The sequence below is a fragment of the Leptosomus discolor genome, chromosome 6 (assembly GCF_034619465.1).
Source record: "Leptosomus discolor isolate bLepDis1 chromosome 6, bLepDis1.hap2, whole genome shotgun sequence".
Classification (NCBI taxonomy): domain Eukaryota; kingdom Metazoa; phylum Chordata; class Aves; order Leptosomiformes; family Leptosomidae; genus Leptosomus; species Leptosomus discolor.
Window position 1 is genome coordinate 36,423,509 of NC_141396.1, and position 20,474 is coordinate 36,443,982.

Sequence of the window (20,474 nt, forward strand, 5' to 3'; positions counted from 1 at the left end):
AGTCTTGAAGTTTGTTTTTAATTTCCTTGCATCCTCCTTTATTAAAGCAGAAGCAATAATCTTTGAGTTGTTCTCATATTCCTTTACATGTACTGTTATTTTTCAGTGTGCAACTAGATACTTAATTTCATCTTGTACAGTCATCTAAACTGTGACAGAGATGACACACACTAAAGGATCTGAACTACTCAACAAGTATGACAATGAAAGTATAGCAAAAGCTATGTATGTAACAAAATCAGTAATTAAAAATAGCTTTGCTATGTATGTACAAAACCCCATCAATGCCAAATTCATAAGTAAAAGTATAAAAGACAACTTCTTTCCTCAACATCACTTACTTAGCTATCTCTACAGGAAGTCTTCCAGATGGGAAAGTCAGCAATCTTTGAAGAAATGTTTCATTCACAGTCCAGATCTGCTTCAAATAGTCAGGATACCTAAAATCATCTGGTGGCACCATGTTCTAAATTTTAAAGAAAGCGTAAAGAATCAGGCACGCAAAATTGTTTTCCAGAAAAATCAGTCCTGTGGCCGAGCTCTTTATCTCTTCATTGACTGACAATTTGCCTACACAGACTACTACTGTGAAATAAGCCCAAGGATAAATTTACCTTATTCTAGCAGTTCCGAATTCACTATGAAAGCAGAGCACACACTAAAAACATCTAGATGAGTGTGTTAATTCACACCACAGCTTACTTAATGGTAAAATCCCTAAGCATACAGTACTTTCCTATATGATGAACAGTAAGCAAGCTTTTGACAAGAGTAGCAAGCATCTCTTCTCCCTAGTCCCTAGGAGCCATTTAGCTCACTGCCAAGCTGTGAGCATACAGAAAAGAGCCATTCAATTTTTTGGACAGCTGTTCTTTTTGGACAGCTGTTCTCCCACCTCACTTCCATCAGACTCCTCTGAGAATGAATCATGTTTCTCTTAACATTCACCGCATCATCAGATGAACTGTATTTTGATGTGCTGCTCATACTGAATGAATTCCAGTAAAATTTCTAATAGTAAAGAGAAGCAGAACCATTGTTTTGAGTAGGAGCACTGGTTCAAAACGAGCTGCATTAGCATCAAAAATAAGGTTAAACTAGTGAAAGGAAACATATTTCTCCTGAGGGTGATGTCTGACAACACAGCTGACTCAATAGAATGATGACTAGCTGTACTACCAGTACTTCTGATCCCATCCTACAGGATCAGGATGAGATATCCTCTTGCCGTGTCCCTTGTGTCCAGCTGAAGTGTCATTTAAACCCACAACGAAACAACTCAGGAAAATAAGCTGCCCAAAGACTAACTTGAGAAAACAAACAGATTTTGGCTAAGATCCCTTAACTGGCAAGGACAAACAAGTCCGAAGAGTACAGAACTCACATAACTTTTAAAAAATTCAGTACAAACTACCAAACTAGAGAGTATTAAAAGGGATAGTTTTGCAGCATCAAAGTTCATTTATTGCTAATACTTCTTGTACAGAACAAGCCACAATAACTGCATTCATACAGTCTCCAGTTCACTTCAATTAGTCAGAATCTACTTCAGTAATTATGAAAATTACACACGAGAAAGTGTTTAAGACAGGAATTTTAACAGAGAAGTTTTGAGCCTATATTACCAGTAATTTTTCCAGTCTAGACCTGCCGAACAAACTTCTCTCAAACAGTTACCACAACTCAATCAGAATTAAGAAAAACAAACAAAAAAACCCCACAACTAGAAAAATTGTTGATTCTGTAGCACCAGAACGGGCTGTGGAAGCAAAAGGCTGCTGCAAGCCTGACCTGTACTCAGTTTTTCTTGACAACAAATATGTTTCCCACTAAAATCTTTTTTCCTTCGCATCCAAGTTAGTTTTCACCCCACATACTCAACTTTGATGCTTCATTAACCCCTATGGTCTAATATCTGCTGGGCTATATTGGAAACAGTCACATGTCTTGCAACTCATTCTCTAATAGCATTTCTTTTCCATCATAATCCCACATTGCCATTTTTACTGTAAAGTCTTTCTAGACTTTTTCTCCATACTAGAATTTAAACAGATCAATTCTTGTCCTTTAAAAACTTAAGTTAAGACTAGCATAAAACTCTTATCACATAACAAACTATGTCACCACCTGCAAGTTTTCGCAAAAAGCTCCATTTGTTTCCTCATCACTGTGGTATGCTAAAATGTCAGGAGGCACTAAAGAGAACTGGGCAGGGGTGAAGAACTCACAGAGTCAACCACCTTTTCCTTTATGAAAGGAAGTGTGTGCATCCACCACTCAGGAACAAAGCTTATGCCAAAAAGCCTCACGGGCTTACTGACAGCTAACACTCAGTAACTGGATCCAAGTCCTCCAGTTGCTAAACTGACAGTGTTTTGTGCTTCCACACCACTCTAATAAACTCTACAAAGTAAAATGCACCTTCAATGCAAAAACCTTTTAAAATGTATCAGAAAAAACTAAAATTTGACTTTGACAGACTTTGGAAGCAAAGTATATTTAATTTGTTACCTGTGGATAGAAGTAGTGTGCAAAACTTTGGTCCCCACCAGAGAAAATTCTCTTTACACAATAACACTCCTCACTGTCTGCAACAGGAATAAAAAACAGGCAACTGTGAAAACATGAATTTGAGAAATGATTTAAGACACTGCAATCAACAGTCAATTAGAAAAAGGTTCCTTCATTACCTAACCTCGCTGAAGCAGGCATCTGCAACACAATAGTTAAGACTATCTGTAACTGAGGTAAATGCTAACAGCTCTAAGTTTTAGCTGTAGTGCTAACAAAGGACCTAACCCAACAGCTCAAGTAAGCATATATCTCCTACGGCAGAAACGGACTTTGGGGAATAGAGCACAGTGAAAATAGACTGTTTGGAAGAAAGTGATTATAGCCCATATTTAGTTTAAATCTCAAGATCTGTAAGACACTAAAAAGGAATAGGAATCCAAGAAGCAAATATGCCAGATGTTGCTTACCTGTGGCTATTGGGCACTGAGTACTATAAGGAAGCCAGTTTCCTTTCACTGTGAAGGGACTTTTCCTGTTACTGGTGGTTCCTGTACCTAATTGCCCATTACCTCCGAGCCCAAAAGAATAAATTCTTCCAGATGAAGGAACAAACGCAGTAGTGTGCTGCCTAGGGCAAACAAAATTCAGTAACAAAAAACTAAGCATTATAACGTGCTTTGTGCAGGCCCGCCTAAGAATTGTGTTAAACAGTATATTTAAGGTCCTGTAGTATCAAACACTGCAATTGTCCATTGGCAATGCACAGGCAATACTCCATTTATACTCTAACAGGCAACATTCCATTTTCATGGGCAAGTTCACGGAACGGTGATGTCAGGTTCTGCCTTGAACCCCTGCTTAGCCACAGTCTGACCTTTAGAGCATATCTCTAGACATTCAGAAATTTGGAGTTCTACCAGATTGGCTGCATCTCCTTTCCACTACCATCCTTCTCAACTCTAGATGCCCTCTCTCCTATCATGAGCCTGGGAAGAACCAGTATTGAATTTACATAAACGACCAAAAGGGAATGGGTCCACTCAGTGTCAACCAAACTGCTAGAAAGATAGGTTTACATTTACATATTCTTTAACCCAAGCCATAAACTGCACCCATATCTTAAAAAATTACGTTGCCTCCCTCATTTTCTTGTCTTAGAACACAATTCTTTGGACAATTTCATTTGATTTGAAACATCATTCATAGAATTTTCCTGTCTGCTGGGAATTTTTTCAATTTCTTGGGTCCTATTATAATATATACAATAAAAACCCATTAGAAACTGAAGTACCATACAGTATTACAGGTATTTCACCAAACAAGCTACGTTTCCAAATTTTACACTTATCCTCAGTGACACTCATGTACCTCCCCAAACACACTTGCTCTTTAATAGGAAATGATGAAGTGACAGCAATAAACAACACCTTCACACTGATTATTCACACTTTCAGTTTAGAAAATCAGAGCCCCTCGAATGGTATAACTTCCTTTAGCTCTTCTATTGAACATTTTTTTAAATCCCAGTAAGGTCTCTAAATGCCCTTTGTTAGAGACTATCTTGTCTTTCATAATCACAAAGGGTAAGAAAAAACCCACTTCCTATTGCAATATCAATAAACTTTTATAGAAAACAAGTTATTTGTAAGATTCATAGTGCTAGCCCAGAATAGACCTTACCTGCCACAAGTGATCTGTGTGACAACACTTCCCATAAGTTCAAAAACTTTCCGTGGGTTTATCTCATGGCTGGTAGAGTTATGACCCAACTGACCATAGCCTCCAGCTCCAAATGTAAAAACCCCACCTTCCTAAACAAATAAATTATTTGCATTAAAATGACAGTATATCTCAGAACAAGAAACTTAACAGAAATAGGGGTTTAATAAATCTCCTTGTCTGATGATTTTGGAATTCTGGGGAAAGGAGAGAAAACACATATGCACAAGAGGGCCCCGAGACACAGAAGGGTCACAAGTTAATTGCAGTTATGAAAACGTGGCACAGCTATCAAGTATTACCTTACTCATGTTAAAACACATTATTGTAATTTCCATATTATTATACAATAGTCCTGCCATTAACTTGTGTCATTAATGGATACTAATCCTCATTTTTCCTCTTTTCCAGTTTTCTTGATGAACTACAACAGTATGTAAACTCACACTATTAAAAAAGTATACTTTGGCTTTTAAATTCTGACTACAAATTTTAAAGAAATTACCAAATAGGAAGCTGTCCTCCTTCGGCAGATGATGCAGAGTATGACTGAAATAGTCAGCTTCGTTATTTGAAAGCGTAAGAAACCATAAAACTTCCAACATTGTTGTAAGGCAAGTAATTTTTTTTAAAGTGTTTTGATTAATTTAATCAAGAAAGTAACCAAAAACTTTAATGAAAGAATGTTAAATCAGAAACATTTTCAGAATTTATAAAACCTACCTTACAACAACTTTGAAACTTTCCCTTTTCAAATGCTTTGAAACTGTAAAGCTGGCTGTTTCAATTCTACTCTGCATCAGACTGGACCTCTGCTGGAAATCATCATTAAAATGGCAGTGTCCGCTGAGAAAAACCAACAGCCTCATTCACTGAATCAGGATAACAAACAGTAACAGGTTTTTCTGCATTTCAGAAGGACCTGAAGAATGCTCGCACATATACTCAGTACTGTCTACAAATGATACCAATCAAGACCCCTCGTTCTGCAAGGCCTCACATGCAAGGGAAAATGAAGCTATACAGACTGGTAACATAAATAATTTGTAGAACATTTACAGTGAAGTCAGTATCTTAATCAAGTCCATTAGCTTTACCTCAAGTTTGAAGTTAACTTTTGTACATGAAAAAGAGAAAAACATTTAGCATGCAAGTTACAGATTGCTGTTTTCTTTACATTCTGTATTTCCCTAACCTCGCACAACACATCAATATCAACTTCAGGATTACAAAGTTGCCACATCTTTTTCAGTCAAAGCGACAGAATATTTCAGGATAAAAAGCAATTGTTTGTGAACAGTCTTTTCCTTTCACTGTAGAAAATTACGTGTGTGTAAACAACAAAAGTATGACCACATTTAAGCAGACCATATTCTTCAAAACAACTTTTAACCTGCTGCGGTGTAAAAAAAAGCAAACTAAAACATTAAAAAAAATCTATACATTTTCCAAAAGTAAGTAAAATTAGATTTTTTTTCTTCAAAAATAAGACACTAAAAATAGTTACTTTCAAAACTTTAATGCCTTCTACTATTCTGAATTCAACAGATTCAGACATGAAATGGACACTTAGTCACTTGCCCAAATCTTGATTGGACAGAACTGTTTTCTACTGCTATCAGAAGCAAGCTCAAAATATTCTGTTTATAAATTGATATATTTTATTGAGAGCAAGGAACAACAGGAAATGTCAAAATGTTAATACAGACTGATTTATACCTAAATGTTGAAATCCAATCCAACTATCAAGACACAGAAAGAAAAGTAGAGGAGTCAATCATTTAGAGTAAGACATGTATGTATTTTTTTAGCCACTGCAAAATGAAGGTACTTATCATCACTTGATGCTTGAAATACACTATTCATCACTAAAATGAGTGTAAGAAAGAGCACTAGCATTATACATTCTATGTTGCTCCTAAGTGTTTGCAAATAAGTTTAAAAATAAGACTCCAAATAATGCATTTAGCCAACAGTTATGTGTAAGGCAATTTGACACATTTCAGCTATTTTAATCAATTCCTGTATTTCTGTACAAACATGCCACTCTGACACAGAATACATGCCTTTTTTTCCAAATTGGCCTTGAAATAAATGACCAACTTTTCATAGAACCTCACACCATAATACTTACTAGTGGATTATGTAAATCATTGGTTTCTGCTATTGGTTTGCAGTAGTATGTAAACACTCCTGCACAACAGCAGCCAGGAGAGAGGAGTGAGAATATGTGAGAAACAACTCTGCAGACACCCAGGTCAGTGAAGAAGGAAGGGGAGGAGGTGCTTCAGGTGCTGGAGCAGAGATTCCCCTGCAGCCTATGGTGAAAGACCATGGTGAGGCAGGCTGTTCCCCTGTAGCCCATGGAGGGCCACTGTGGAGCAGAGATGCACCTGCAGCCTGTGGAGGGCCCCATGCCAGAGGAGGTGGATGCACCCAAAGGAGGCTATGACCCTGTGGGAAGCCCGTGCTGGAGCAGGCTCCTGGTAGGACCCACAGACCCGAGGAGAGGAGCCCAGGCTGCAGCAGGTTTGCTGGCAGACTTGTGACCACACAGGGGACGCACGCTGAAGCCATTTGCTCCTGAAGGACTGCACCCTGTGGAAGCGATCCACGCTGGAGCAGTTCACAGAGGACTGTCTCCAGTGGGTGGGACCCCACGCTGGAGCAGGGGAAGAGAGCAAGGAGGAACAAGCGGCAGAGACAAAGTGTGATGAACTGACTACAATGCTCATTCCCCATTGCCCTGCGCTGCTGGGGGGAGGGGGGCGGAGCTAGAGAAGCTGAGAGGAAAGTTGTGCCCAGGAAGATGGGAGGGGTGGGGAAAAGGTGTTTTAAGATTTGCTTTTATTCCTCATTACCCTAACCCTGACTTTTAATTGGCAATAAATTAATTTAATTTCCTCAAGTCATGTCCATTCTGCCTGCGACAGTAGTTGCCGAGTGATCTCCCTGTCCTTATCTTGACCCATGAGCCTTTCATTATTTTTTCTCCCCTGTCCAGCTGAGGAGAGGGAGTGCGAGTGGCTTGGTGGGCACATGGCATCCACCCAGGGTCAACCCACCACAATACCAAACAGCAATTCACTAAACTTATATATATATATATATAATAACTAAATAATAATAAATTTTATATATATATATATATATATATATATAAATAACCACACACACCAATCCCCATTCAAATTAAATTCAAAATTAACTTGGTCTGATCAGTGATAACAGCAATGCTAGAGGTGTTACAGTCACAAAGCAGCTAATCTCTTTAGGATACACTAACGTAAATTCCAGTATCTGCATATTTTTAATAATGCAACATGCACTGTCATATCAAAATGATGTATTTTGTATGCTCAATTTCACCAAATCTGACAAAAATTTAAAACTACTGAAGGAGTTCTTGTATTTGGTAATTTTCAAATGTTTAACCATTCTTCCAGTGTTTCCGCAACTTCATCCAATAAACTTTGAAGAAATTTTATGCGGAATTTTGTTTATTATTTTCTATTTAGGCAGCACATTCTCCCGAAAATATTAAAAAAAAACAATCAAAGCATAAACATATCTTTAAATATTGTACCTTTGTAAGGGCAGCAGTATGATCTTCTCCACAACATATATGAACAACCTTCTGAGTTCTCAGTGACTTTAGCAGTGTAGGAACATACCTGTCTGAAAGGTTTAATACAGCAGTAGGTCACTTTTTAAAAAAATAATTAAAAAAAAATCAGAAAACAGTTTTGCTCACTTATTTGAATTTGGTTCCAGTCCAACAAGCGCTGTAAATTTTTCAGCATAATGCAATCATTGTGACTGAGTTTATGTATCTTTGAGATGGAAGTGTTACTAGAATAAAACAGAAAGACTACCATATTGAAATACTTCGTAGCAAATAGTCTCATTTTCAATACCTAAATCGTGAAATATGAAACAGTACATTAGACCTGCTATTGGCCAGGAGAAAAGAATACAAATGACAGTTGTTTTGAGTTGTTTACGTGCTTCACATTTTTAAAGCGTTCCTGTAAATTGGTATCAGTTGGTCATAGCTCAGTATTACTAAACGTATACTAGAATGGAATACCAAATAATTCGGAAGCACAACTAACTTCCCTCCATCACCACAACAAATCAGCTTTGTCATCCAGTTGCACAAAGAGGCAATTTTTTTAACTGTTAATGCCAATGACTTAAAATTTCTCAGGTACGCTTAGATGCCTGGAAGAGGCCCTATCAAGACATAAAAAAAGGATTTTACTGAGAAGTGATGCTACATAAAAAACTGGGGTCATATATATTCCAAAGAATATGTAGAAGCAACTAAAGTCCCCCATGAAAATTTCATTTCTGAAAAATACAACTAATTTTCTTATTACACAAGTGTGACCAGATTTAAAGCATTAATTCAGATACACATTTTAACTACAGAGCATTTTTCTTATTTTAAATGGTGTTGAGAACAATAAACCAGTGAAAAAATTTGAATTCATGAAACTACTACGGATTATTCTGTACTAAACTGTATATTAAAGGAACCTGATAGCATATACTCCCATCTCGGAGCCCTGTGCACAGATAGTGTGCATGTAATGTAATACAACTAACAAAGAAACAATTTTTTGACTAACCTAACCACTTGCTTAAAATCATTAATAAGTTAATAATCATTACCACCCAAGCAGAGGAAATTTTAGAAATGGTTAGCTGAAAACTGTGAATGATTATCAAAAGTGGCCTGAGAAAGGCAGATACACACATGGCAGTAAAACAATGAAGATGTTACATGTGTCTACTAAGGACAACCAAATAGTTTTGTCAGATTACGGTTAGGTTTTGTCAAGCAATTTCATCTACCTAAAATTCAGCTGAAGCTTTAACTACTGCACAGTATCTTAACTTAATCCCATTCAGAAGTTTAAGTCACAGAAAAATCTAGAACGGGGAAAGAAAACAAGGCAAGCAGGCTAGAATTTCAACAAAACACTGTCAGAATTTTCACTACAAAACAGCCATGGGAAAAAAGCCTTATGCCATCTCACATGACATCAACACTCTCCGACAATATTCAACAAAGGTTTGTTCTGTCTGCTTCTTTTCTAGGAATACTGCTGTCTTTAGATTCACAAACCAAAACCTTCAGCGTGACGTTTTACTGAAGTAATGTTTACTTACCATTATCATCATTAAGACCCAGCTGCCCAAATTTGTTGCGTCCCCATCCAAAAATGGCTCCAGAAAGAGTTAGTACAAAACTATGACCTCCTCCTGCTGCAATCTGTGCAAAAGGGATTCCCAGCAGAGATTTAATCACATGTGGCGAGTTTTGTTTTTTATACTCATAACCTAAGCCCAGCTGGCCGTATTTATTTTGTCCCCAGGAAAACACTTCACTTCCTGTTTAAAGGAGGACAAAAAAAAAAAAACAAACAACAAGAAATAGAATCAATATAGTTTAATTATATAAATTTAACGTACTGTAAGAAAAGCTAGAAGTTGGACAGTTACTCTTCAAATGCATACAAATTACTGACTTCTGAAGCTAGGCATTCTCACGTAATTTGCAGACATTCAACTCAAATATTTAATCAGACTGAAAAATCAGATTCAAAACCCTCAAAACTGCTCTTAACATTCCTGTTTCAACAGTGTTAGGTAAGCTGAGTTTGGTTATTACAAAGCAAGATGCTGTTCCTTTGGGAGTTCCACCACTGCATATATTTTTAAGCAGTGATCTTGTTCAAGTCACATAATGGACATGCAAAAATTTCCAATCACAAGCCTCATTTAAGCTTTTATACAGTAAAATACTTAATTTTGACATACAACTTAAGTACATATATTTTAGGTTTTAAAATATTGTGCTACTGATACGATCAACAAAGCACCAAGTTTATAATGTCATTTGATGCCTTACAAAGAAAAAAAAGCCTTTTTGAAGAATCACAAATCACAGATCTATATATGTAAAGATTGTCTCCAAAATAAAACGTTCTACTGAACAACAAACATGTTGCCAAAGTATTCACTATTCCTAAAGATCAACACCTAATCACAAAGACACTTTGCTTTTGCTGATGTGGTGTTTCAAACATCCTTATGTTTCCTATGTCTCTCCTACCTCCATCTTTCCCTAACAGTTTTATCAAGATGGAAACAATGAAACTCATCCCCTGGTATACAGGTGTCTCAGACTGTATTTATTTATTTAAATAACAACCACCAAAACCCCAAACCAAATCAAAACAAACTGCACGAAAAAAACCCACCCAACCCCCAAACCACCACTTTTATACAAAATAATCTTCCTAACACCAAAGAAATACTATGCCAACCATTTCTAATCACATAAACTAATCCACCTGATCAACATCCCCTACAGGTTTAAAATTATTACAAAGTCCCCTCTGAAAATGCTCCAATTTTCCTCCCTGTGTGGGTCTATTTTTAAGGCCATAACCTTGCTATATTGCAAGAACTTCTGTGGATTCTTTTACAACCAGGACAAAAAAAAACAAACCAAGAAATCACCCAACAAAAAAACACCCTACAATGCATATAATTCAATACCTGGTAAGAAATTACACAAAACTTCAGAAGAATTTGCCTTACCTTTTGAGAGTGCTAGCGAGTGATAATAACCACAAGCAACTTGAACGATCTGGATCTCTGATAAGCTTTTAATATTCCTATCAGGGTAAGAAAACAGAGAAAGAATTAAGCTACTAGGTCACGGTATGAAATAGAAAGTCACGTCAAAGGGTAATATATAAAAAGTGAATCCTTTTCACTGAAGTGTATATGAAACTTATTTAAATATGTTAAGATTAATTAGGAGCTATTTAGTACAGTCTTAAACTGTAACTGCTGCTTTTCTAACACTTTCAAGGACAGGTTCTATCTTATTTTCAAATTAATAGCCTGTAAAAGAGCATAATGAAGAATTAGAGGTTCATGAGCTAGGAAGGAGGTGTCACACAGCTGAACAAAGGAAATGAATACTGGATGCAAGAAGAAAATCTAGTTCCCGAAAGTGAAAAAGGTTTACATTCTTCTTCATATCACTATTAGACTGAACTACTTTCTGTTTAAAATTTGAACACTTAATTTTTCATCTCTACCAACATTAACTTCAGTCAAAACTTCAATTTACAGAGCTATTAAGTACTGCACAATATTATAAAGGTGCAAATACATACAAATGTGCATTACATCTAGTACGCTTTCAACTTTTGACGAGAAAAGCAATTTCTAAAAGGCCTGTGGGCTTTAAAATTTGATACAGAAATAAAACTCCTTTATATTAGTTATTTATATCTTTCATATTTATGTACATCACAGATAGCCATGATAAAGTTATAAATTACTAATGTTTCAAGGAATTGTTCCTTTTGTGTGTCTTTTTCCTGCATAAACAACAAAATTAGAAAAGAAAACCTCCAGCTTGCAAACATACAAACTTATGCTACAAACAGTTCCACTGATTTCAGTGAACCTATTCATCACAGCAAAAATGTGGACTTCAGCTAGCTGGAATGCTTACAGCATTCTGAAAACAAGCAAGTGAATCTGGCTTGCATTCATTTTTATAACTAGAAGGCACATTATTTGATCACAGCTAAAAAACTTTGGGGTGCAAACTGAAGTACAAAGGTCAGAGAGCAAACGTACCTTCTTCAAATGTACTCCCACAACTGGTTTGGAAAGTTTAACATTCTACTTCTCTTTAACTTCTCTTAAATGGCAGGTATCAATCCCCATTTATATTCTGAAAATACCCATCCTACTTTTCCAACATAACTCTCATTCTTAGTAGATGACTATTAAAAAAAGAATATAAAAACAAAACCAAACCAAGCAAACCCGTAATACACTTCTCATAAGTTGGCTTTTGAGAAAGGAAACTGTCTGCAGCATACAAGTGCCGTAGCTAAAATACACTTTCTAATGTGCGTTTTTAATTATAAGAGCAGAATAGCTTAACCAATGTGATTTAAGCACACTAAAAAAAAACCAAAAACAAACCAAACACTAAAACTTAACATATACTTATTTTTAACCTGGGCACTCTGATGCACTCCTCTGTTCCCGGCAAGCCAAGCTGTCCATCAGTAGCCAGACCCCAAGCATATACCTGACCCTTGTCATTTAATGCAAGAGTGTGGGCCTCTCCACATGATACAGCTACAATATTTTGGGCATCCAGTGCACCTACATGCTCTACAAAAAAAAAAAAAAAAAAAAAAAAAAGTCAGTTGTTTAAAAAAAAAGATACCAACAACTTAAGTGTTGTTCAAGACAGTTATACTCAGTACTAAGAGATCAATTGAACTGACACAGATGTAAGTCCAGAAGTCTGCCAAAACATCCTTTATTTAAAATGATAAGCATGCTATTCCAGGAGAAGCAAGTTAAATTTCACACCCCAAAGTAACAAAACAACAGTGCTATCTGGAGCAATATATGGAAATGCACAAAAATTGCAGCTTGATCATAATGGTTCCTTCTAATCTTGCCATCTGAAAATGAGTGCAGAAACTCAATTAACATTAAGGTCAAATAGATTATTGTCAAATGACTACGTGTGTAGACATTATGTAAGAGGAAAACATTCCACCACAGCAAATTAAATTCACCTATTCATTATTAACAAAAAAGTCTGCAAAACAAGGCAGGACAAATTAAAAGACTAAAGCTACTGATTTTGCAATGAGTTACACAATGTCCTCTTTATAATGCAAAATACTTTAGAAACAGATCCTAAAGAGTAATTTTTCTACACATACAGCGTACATGCCTCTGAAAAAGCAAACACTAAAATATCTGTGATTTTTTTTCCAGTAACCTGCATCAATACCTTTAAATATAGCGGGAAAAACTCAAAGTTCATTTTCGTGCTCATGATTTGTGATCAGAAGTCTAACATTTTCTTTCCAGCAACAGTGAAGTGGAGAAATATCATCAGGGCCTGTCATTAAGACTGGAATTTTCAACAGTCCCCTTAAATAAGGGCCTGCTTCGACATTTTATGCTCAGTTTTCAAACACATAAATTCTATTTCTGCCTAAGAATGGCATACCACCAAAAAAGCCTGTGTATCATCAATGTGACATGCACTGTAAACAGAGCCTAGCACAGCCTAAGTCCCTTTCAAAACAGTAGCTAACAGGATCTGCAACACACAGACACTCAGTTTCCAAAATAAAGTAATACAAGCAGCAGACAGAAGTTCATTTTTTCAAATAGCTGGCTTGATTAAAGGGGTTACCACCCCAATTCAGCCCATTATGGCCTCCACAGCTCTGCCAGTGGAGGAGGTCATGTAAGTGTTCTGCAGTTCAGGCAACTGCATGCAGATTAGCTCAGATTGTCTTCACCAGCTGCTAAACTAGCCAGGCTGACTTTGCCTAATATGGATTAAGGAACATTCACACAATCCCTATGGCAAGCAGAGCTCGGTGGGGAGGAAAGAGGGAAGGCACAGCTAAATAGTGCCACTGGTGACACGGAGGTGGCAAAGACATGCAGTCAGCAACAAAATTATCTTCAGTTAGCAGAAATACATTCAAATGAGAGTATCCACCCATTTGTAAAGACACTGAGCAGCTTTAGACTGCACAAGAGAAGTTATCCCAATGCACTGCACTGACTTCACATTAGAACATTCAACAGTACTGCCAGTAACCTCTAGATGGAAGAAAAATTAGGCAGGAGGACACTACAGCACTCATGACTGCTGTGTCTGAGCATGTCAAAAAAAAAAAGGATTTGTAGTAGGTGTTTGTCCATTATATATGAAAGGTCATACAAGATTGTTTTTAAAAAACAAAAACTAAGTCAGATACTTTTGTTGTAACTTTTAGATTTAAAAGACAATTCAGCATCATTTTCCAAGTGGGTAACAAGTATTCAGTTTGACAAGCTCGGTTTCTATTCATGTTCATGAAGCAGATGTTTGCACAGGATTAAAGTTTATCAGTTTTAATATCCATTTACTGTTTCCCAATAGAAGTCCAAATTAGTTTTTAAAAGTTACATATCAACTAAAAAAACCCCACAACCTTTACTTGGAACCAAATCCAAAACTCTGAATAAAGGAGCACTGCTAAAATGCTGCACAATGCCTTATTTCCTTTTGAAATATTTGTATCAACTACCACACCAAGTACTTGTAAAATTGCTACAGCAGTGATTGGAATAAACTCTTCCTGATGCTTTTCAGCTTGCTTATGTTACACTGAAAGTACTGTCAGAAGCACTGCTCAGTAGCATGCAGTTATGACTCACATGCACAGCTCTGAAGAGAGCCCATGTGCACACTCCTCTGCAGTCCCTGCAAGATGTTTACCCACTTCTGCTACCAAACTGCACTAGCAAGAAGCAGAAATACATATAACATAGATAGGAAGAAAAAACCCCAAAGAAGTTTTATGTTGCATCCTTTAGGCTTTTCCAAATCCTCTTCCTGTAGCACTGCATATACTGAAAAGTCACACACTAGACTAAAACCACACAGTGTGTTTCTCAACTACGGTATGCCAAATACTCATTTCTACCATATTCCAGTACCCAAACCCTTATACACAGTACAGTGCTAATCCATGTATTAAGCAGGTCTCCTCCCCTTGAGATTAAAACCAGCCACTGAGTCTCACACCATCTTAGGTAAAGTGATTCAACGCTGGAAATAAAAAAGTGGCACTGTCCAGCTGCACAGCAGGCAAAAATATGGGGAGCAGCCATGTTTCACAGTTGGTTGTTTCCAACTGTCACAAGATGCAACCCAAGCAAAGGAATGCTTTTCAATTTAAAAATATGCCCATTCTTGGAAGGACTACTGTGCATACAGTTCAGCACATGCACAGACCCTGGCAATCTTGGGTTTGATCTAGCATAATGAAACAAAAAATATAGGCACAACCACACATACTGTCCACAATTCACTAATTCTTAACTTACCGGGTCTTTTCCTGGCTTTTTCATGTCCTAGTTGTCCTAGATCATTGCATCCACATGTATAAACAGTCCCATCATCCAGGACAAAAACAGTATGTCTCAGTCCACATCCTACATCTCTGACCCTTTTATTTAAGAAAAAGTCACTTTTTCTGGGTTCTAAAACAATCTCTTCATCAATTCCACCCAATCCAAGCTGTCCAAAAGATGCATTTCCCCAGCACAACATGTTTATGCTTCTCTTGATTGCAGAGATCTTCCAACTTCACTTTTCTAGAATATCCTTTCTGTGTAGCTGTTAAAAAAAAAAAAAAGGAAAATGTATGGGTTTTCAGTATTGTGCCTAACATTTATGTTACCTTCTATATAGCATGTAATGCACAAGTTCGCTTTCTATATACCAATATATTGAAACATTGAACAATTTTTTTAAGAGTGTGATTTACTTGGACAGTATTTACATTAACTCTGCAGTGAAATGCTTTCCTTCCCACTTCAGATATAACTTTTAAGATATGCAGGTCCTCCGTTTTATAAAACCTTGTTTCAAAACCTTGAAATATCATTCTTTGTAAAACTTCTCTAATCCCTAACCCAGATCTATACAAATGGCAGTCACAACCAACTCTAGCCAGTGGAAACGACCTCAAACACCTTTTAAGGAGGCAGTACAGGCTACTGTCTACACCAGGAGCTGCAGGACTCCAGAAAGCGCTGTGTACAGCCTCTAGATCATCCCCCAAAACAACACTTGACTCATAGCTTGGAAAAAACTGGTCAGCTCTGATCAATCCAGTTATGCAACACAAAGAATAATATGATGTGTCAGTCATTACATTTGAACAACTATGAGTCAACTGAACTTAGAATTTAAAAAAAAAAAAAAAAAAAAAGTTGAAACCCAAGTCCCTGGTCTTGCACTGCAGTCAGCACAGGCTACAGCTTCAGAGTCACTCTGCAGTACCAGGACGCCACATAAACAGACTCCCCCATGCAAACTCCCACCCCTAATGCCTAAACTGCAATTACCAGCGCTTGTGCTGACAGACTCTGAACCTTTTTGGAAAGCATACAAAGCTACACTACTTTTTCATTTTCAGTATTGCAGGTGATGAAGAATTTATGACAACGTTTTCGCTACTACTTATACTACACAACAGTAAGTTCCCCCATATTCTCAGAGCAATTTAAAAATCAATGCAATACACTGTAAAATTGCTATAAATTTTCATCTGTGACCATTATTTGGAAGACAGCATGAATAATGGCATGTGGAATACAATGCACTACAAATGCATTCAGTCTTACATTCTGCAGGGTCATAACATGTATAAACTGCCTAAATATAAAACTGCTTGGAGTAGCAAGCCATCAGTTAGCATCTAAGCATTACATAAACCAAAGGCGGGCAGAATTCTTGCTACCACAACAAAAGTTGCAAAAGTCAAAACGCAGTAAACGAGATGCTTATTTTTGTGATCTCATAGAAAAAAAAACACCACACCAAAAAAACCCCAGCAAAACAGCTTAAAATATATTGCATTGTTTACCTATCTCAGGAGATGATGCATGATCAAGTATTTCCCTAGCTATCACTAGCTATATCCTACCACATTCAGAAGGGGACATCAAAACGAAGACATCTTCGGTTAAGACATAGCTATGCAACAGCAAATCTCACACATCTGCAGCAGTGACTGCAGTGCAAACTTCAACCTGCAACACAAGAAGTTAGAAAAGACGTATGACTAGACTGCTTCAGGATTTCCGTAGTCAAGATTTATCTCTGGAGGACAAAACAAGAAGTTCTCCTTTCTATTGAAACAGATATGTATTTCCATAGAAGACAGGGGTTTTGGTTTGTTTTGGTTTTTCTCTTTTAAGAGTCAGAAACCAAAGGCGTTTTGTACTTTGATCTCAAATCACGGCGGTATTTCATCCCTTCATGTAGTCATGAAAGCCAACCCGCGTGGTCACTACCATGAGTGACGTCAAAAGCAGCCCAATGCCGACACCAAATACAGAACGCGAGGGAAACCACCCAACTCATGTTCTACCAGCAGAGAGAGAGTTATGGTGCTACGGGAAGAGTCTGGATGTTTCCCGCAGGCTGGAGCGGGCTGTGTAATGCTGCCGGGCACGGTCACGGGCACTGAACGCGCTCTTAAAGCGCCCCAGCCGCGGGCGGCGCGTCCGGCACTCCCTGGGGCGGCACCACACGCTCCCGCCCGCTCCAGCCGTCCCTCCAAGCCGGACACCGCCCGACGCGCTGCCAAAGGCCGCCACAGCCTGCGGCGCAGGCTGAACGGCTCCTCTCGCTGGGGCACGGCTCCCCCGGGCGCCGCCGCCACGCTGGGGTCCGGAGGGAGCGGCCGCGCCACGGGCGGGGCGGGGGCCACCTCAGCAGAGAAGCGCGGGTCGCCGGCCGGAGCGAGGCCTCCGCCCGTTCTGACGGGGGCGGCGCCAAGCGCCGAGGTCCCCTCAGCGCGCCCGCCGCTCCTAAGCGGCGTCGCCCGTAACGGTCCTCACCGCCCCGACCCACCGGTCGCCCCGCACCTGCCCCCCGCGCCGCTCCCACAGCCACCGGCCCCGCGGGCCGAGGGCGGCCCCGTCCCCTTTGCCGTCCGCCCCGTGGGGCCGAAGGGAGGCGGTGCCCGGGTCCGCCGAGGTCGAGCGGCGCGTCACAGCTCAGCGGAACTCACCGGCGGGCGCGGCAGCGAGTCGCTCTGCTCTGCTCCCCCCCGGCGCCGCCAGGCCGCGCCCGGCCCTGCCCGCCCGCCGCAGGCACCCACCGGCCACCGCGAGGGCGTGAGCAGCCCCGGCAGCGAGCGGTGACAGGGCCCGGCTGCCGCTCCTGCGCAGGCGCCAGCTCAGCGGGCGGGGCCACAGCCGCGCGTTTACCCGCCTGCCTCCCTCCCTGCCCGCGTGGTCAGCGGCGCTGACGCAGAGGCGGCAAGGCGTGACATCAGCCCGGGGCTCGGCGCTACGTGCCCCGGGGCGGTGCCGGCGGCGGTTTAGCGGCCCACAGACTGCGCCGTCGGGCGCTGAGCAGGAGCCGCGCCGGGGTGGGCTCCGAGGCGGGGGCAGGGAGGGAGGTTGCCGTCGGAGTCACCAGGTGTGAAGAGCTTGAGCGAGAGGCTGACTGCAAAAAAGAGATGCCGGAGAGCACCCGCGGAGCGCGGGGTGCCGGCTGCCGTGCCGCTGCGGCTGGAGGCCGGCACGGGGAGTATGGGGCTGGCGGAGGGAGCAGGCCGCCGGCTCAGGTGCTCGCTGCGGTGAGGATGTGGCTGTGTGTGCTCTGGGCTTCAGCCCAAGTGAGCGCAGAAACGCAGAGCAGCTTTAGAACTTGCCATCGCTGTAGTACATCACTGCATTAAAATAAAGAACTAAAAAAGTTATGTTCTGGGGCAAATCAGTCTTATGTTTGCTGAGAAGAGGCCTTCGCGATGGCAAGTTTCTCCTTCCTCGCAGAGTGGCTGAGGCTTGGCTGCGTGTTGCTATCCCTTACCTGTGATCTACAGAGATCTGCAGAAGCCTCTGCTTGATTTCTGAGGGCACGAAAAGAATGAGATCAGTGAGGGAGAGGGAAGTGCATCCACCAGGGAGAAGCAGGAATAAACTGCTCTTCCTACTCCAATTACCTGTCATTAACTTCTGACACAACAGACCTCTTCCCCGAGGGTGATCAGCTGGTGCGGTGCAGAGAGGCTGCAGTGCCAACTCCAGCCCTGCCGCTGGCCCTCCTGGCTCCCAGAGGGGCAGGTGGAGGGTGTTGGCTGTACCCCTCGGGCAGAAAGGAGTGCACTTTTCTGAATCTCGCATTCCCATTACAAGCTTTTCTGTGTGTCAGAGCATACGCGTGTGGGCATGTTGAATGTTTCTTTCGCTGAACACGTATCTCTAGTGGAACAACTAAAGATACGTTTACACACTAGACACATTGTTTAGCTTTTTTTTTTTTAGGATTTTGCTAGTACTAGGAGGAAAATCCACTGCAATTTGCCTAAGTGGACCAGGTCGGGAATCCAAGGGCGGTTTCCTTATTTAGCAGCCTCTCCATAGTACTGCAATCCACCTTTATGTAGGTCAGGAAGTTAAAAAGACCAGGACCAGCCATACTTCACAGTAAGTGATTTTTCAAACTATGGGTAAGAATGGTTCTGTGTTTGCTGTCATATTGCCCTGTAATGGAAAACATTTTTAAAAAAAAACAACAAATGGGATGTCTTGGTCCAGACATTAAATGCTCCTTTGCATATCTAAATAGGTAAGATTCTACAGGACTTCTCAGGATTTGTTGTTATAGATTTGTTAGTAAAGATCCAAACCAGAAATACTAAATTCAGACACAGAGAAGATGAGATAGCTGCACAGCTGACAAAGGCTAAATGATGCAGCACTTTTCAGGGTAGCAAACACACAGGCTCGTAATTTAAAGGAGAGATGAGTGATTTGCCTTTTTCCATTCCACACGTAACGAATGGAAGGTTAGCAGTAGCTGTTACACAGAGCAAGTGGAGGAAAACGTTTCATTCATTATCTTCTAAACTTCCTTTTCCCTTTATTTGTAAGACCACCAGAGTAGTACCTGTGAATAGCTACACTGTGCAGTAGATTGTAAATGTTATGATTCGTTGTGCAATGTGTCCTCTGACCAGCATGTGGGGATATGGCCATGTACTTGAAAAGAACATTATATGCCCGGTACAATTTTTACATAGAAAAGTATTTTGGTGTAACTGGCCTAACGCATTAAATAACAAATACACAAAGCATGAAACAGCACACAATGTTGCACAAATCTCAACTTCCTTGTGTAATAAAGACATGGCTATTTTATTCAAAAGAATTATTTTAGATCTAAAATCAGATTACTGTAAGTTAAATAATTCAAATGTGTCTTCACATTAGGTATAAGCCATATTTTTATTCCACTTACTACCTATTCTAGCAAATTTTCTTTTCTGTGCCAGAGAAACCTTATCCTGCCTGTCTTAACACCTTGAGAAAGCGCCTTCCTTCACAGGGTAAAGATACAGAGGTAGTGGCAGGAAGGGAGTACTTGCTCTGATGCCACATCACTGTTTGGACTCCCTGCCACTCAGTACAACCAGTTCTGCATCCACTGGCATTAAATCTGCCAAAATGGCGTTCTGTAGCTGCAGTGGTCAAGAGAACTGCAGGTGAGCTGCTTGCACCTCTCAATTCCCCATGTCCATTCTAGTAGTATTTTGCAGTGATGCAAAATCCAGTGAAAACAAGAAATGTAAATCCGGGTAACT

The 20,474-nt window shown here is 40.0% G+C and overlaps 1 protein-coding gene across 4 annotated transcripts in view; it reads right to left on the reverse strand.

Annotated features, from left to right (window-relative positions):
* The window catches only part of HERC4 (HECT and RLD domain containing E3 ubiquitin protein ligase 4), a 35,860-nt gene extending 17,946 nt beyond the window's left edge, over nucleotides 1-17,914 (reverse strand). For 3 of the 4 annotated variants that reach the window (XM_086467228.1, XM_086467226.1, XM_086467229.1), the window contains exons 1-10: nucleotides 16,743-16,770; nucleotides 15,196-15,487; nucleotides 12,297-12,456; nucleotides 10,849-10,925; nucleotides 9,412-9,633; nucleotides 7,820-7,911; nucleotides 4,195-4,325; nucleotides 2,982-3,142; nucleotides 2,512-2,588; nucleotides 342-466 (exon numbers count right to left, since the gene is read on the reverse strand). In XM_086467228.1, the coding sequence (XP_086323354.1) occupies nucleotides 342-466; nucleotides 2,512-2,588; nucleotides 2,982-3,142; nucleotides 4,195-4,325; nucleotides 7,820-7,911; nucleotides 9,412-9,633; nucleotides 10,849-10,925; nucleotides 12,297-12,456; nucleotides 15,196-15,421 (1,271 nt within the window). In that variant the 5' untranslated portion in view covers nucleotides 15,422-15,487; nucleotides 16,743-16,770. Of the gene's footprint in view, nucleotides 1-341; nucleotides 467-2,511; nucleotides 2,589-2,981; nucleotides 3,143-4,194; nucleotides 4,326-7,819; nucleotides 7,912-9,411; nucleotides 9,634-10,848; nucleotides 10,926-12,296; nucleotides 12,457-15,195; nucleotides 15,488-16,742; nucleotides 16,771-17,894 lie in introns of those variants that run through there. The other variant, XM_086467227.1, reaches the window with a different exon arrangement.
* Between the last annotated feature and the right edge of the window lie 2,560 nt (nucleotides 17,915-20,474).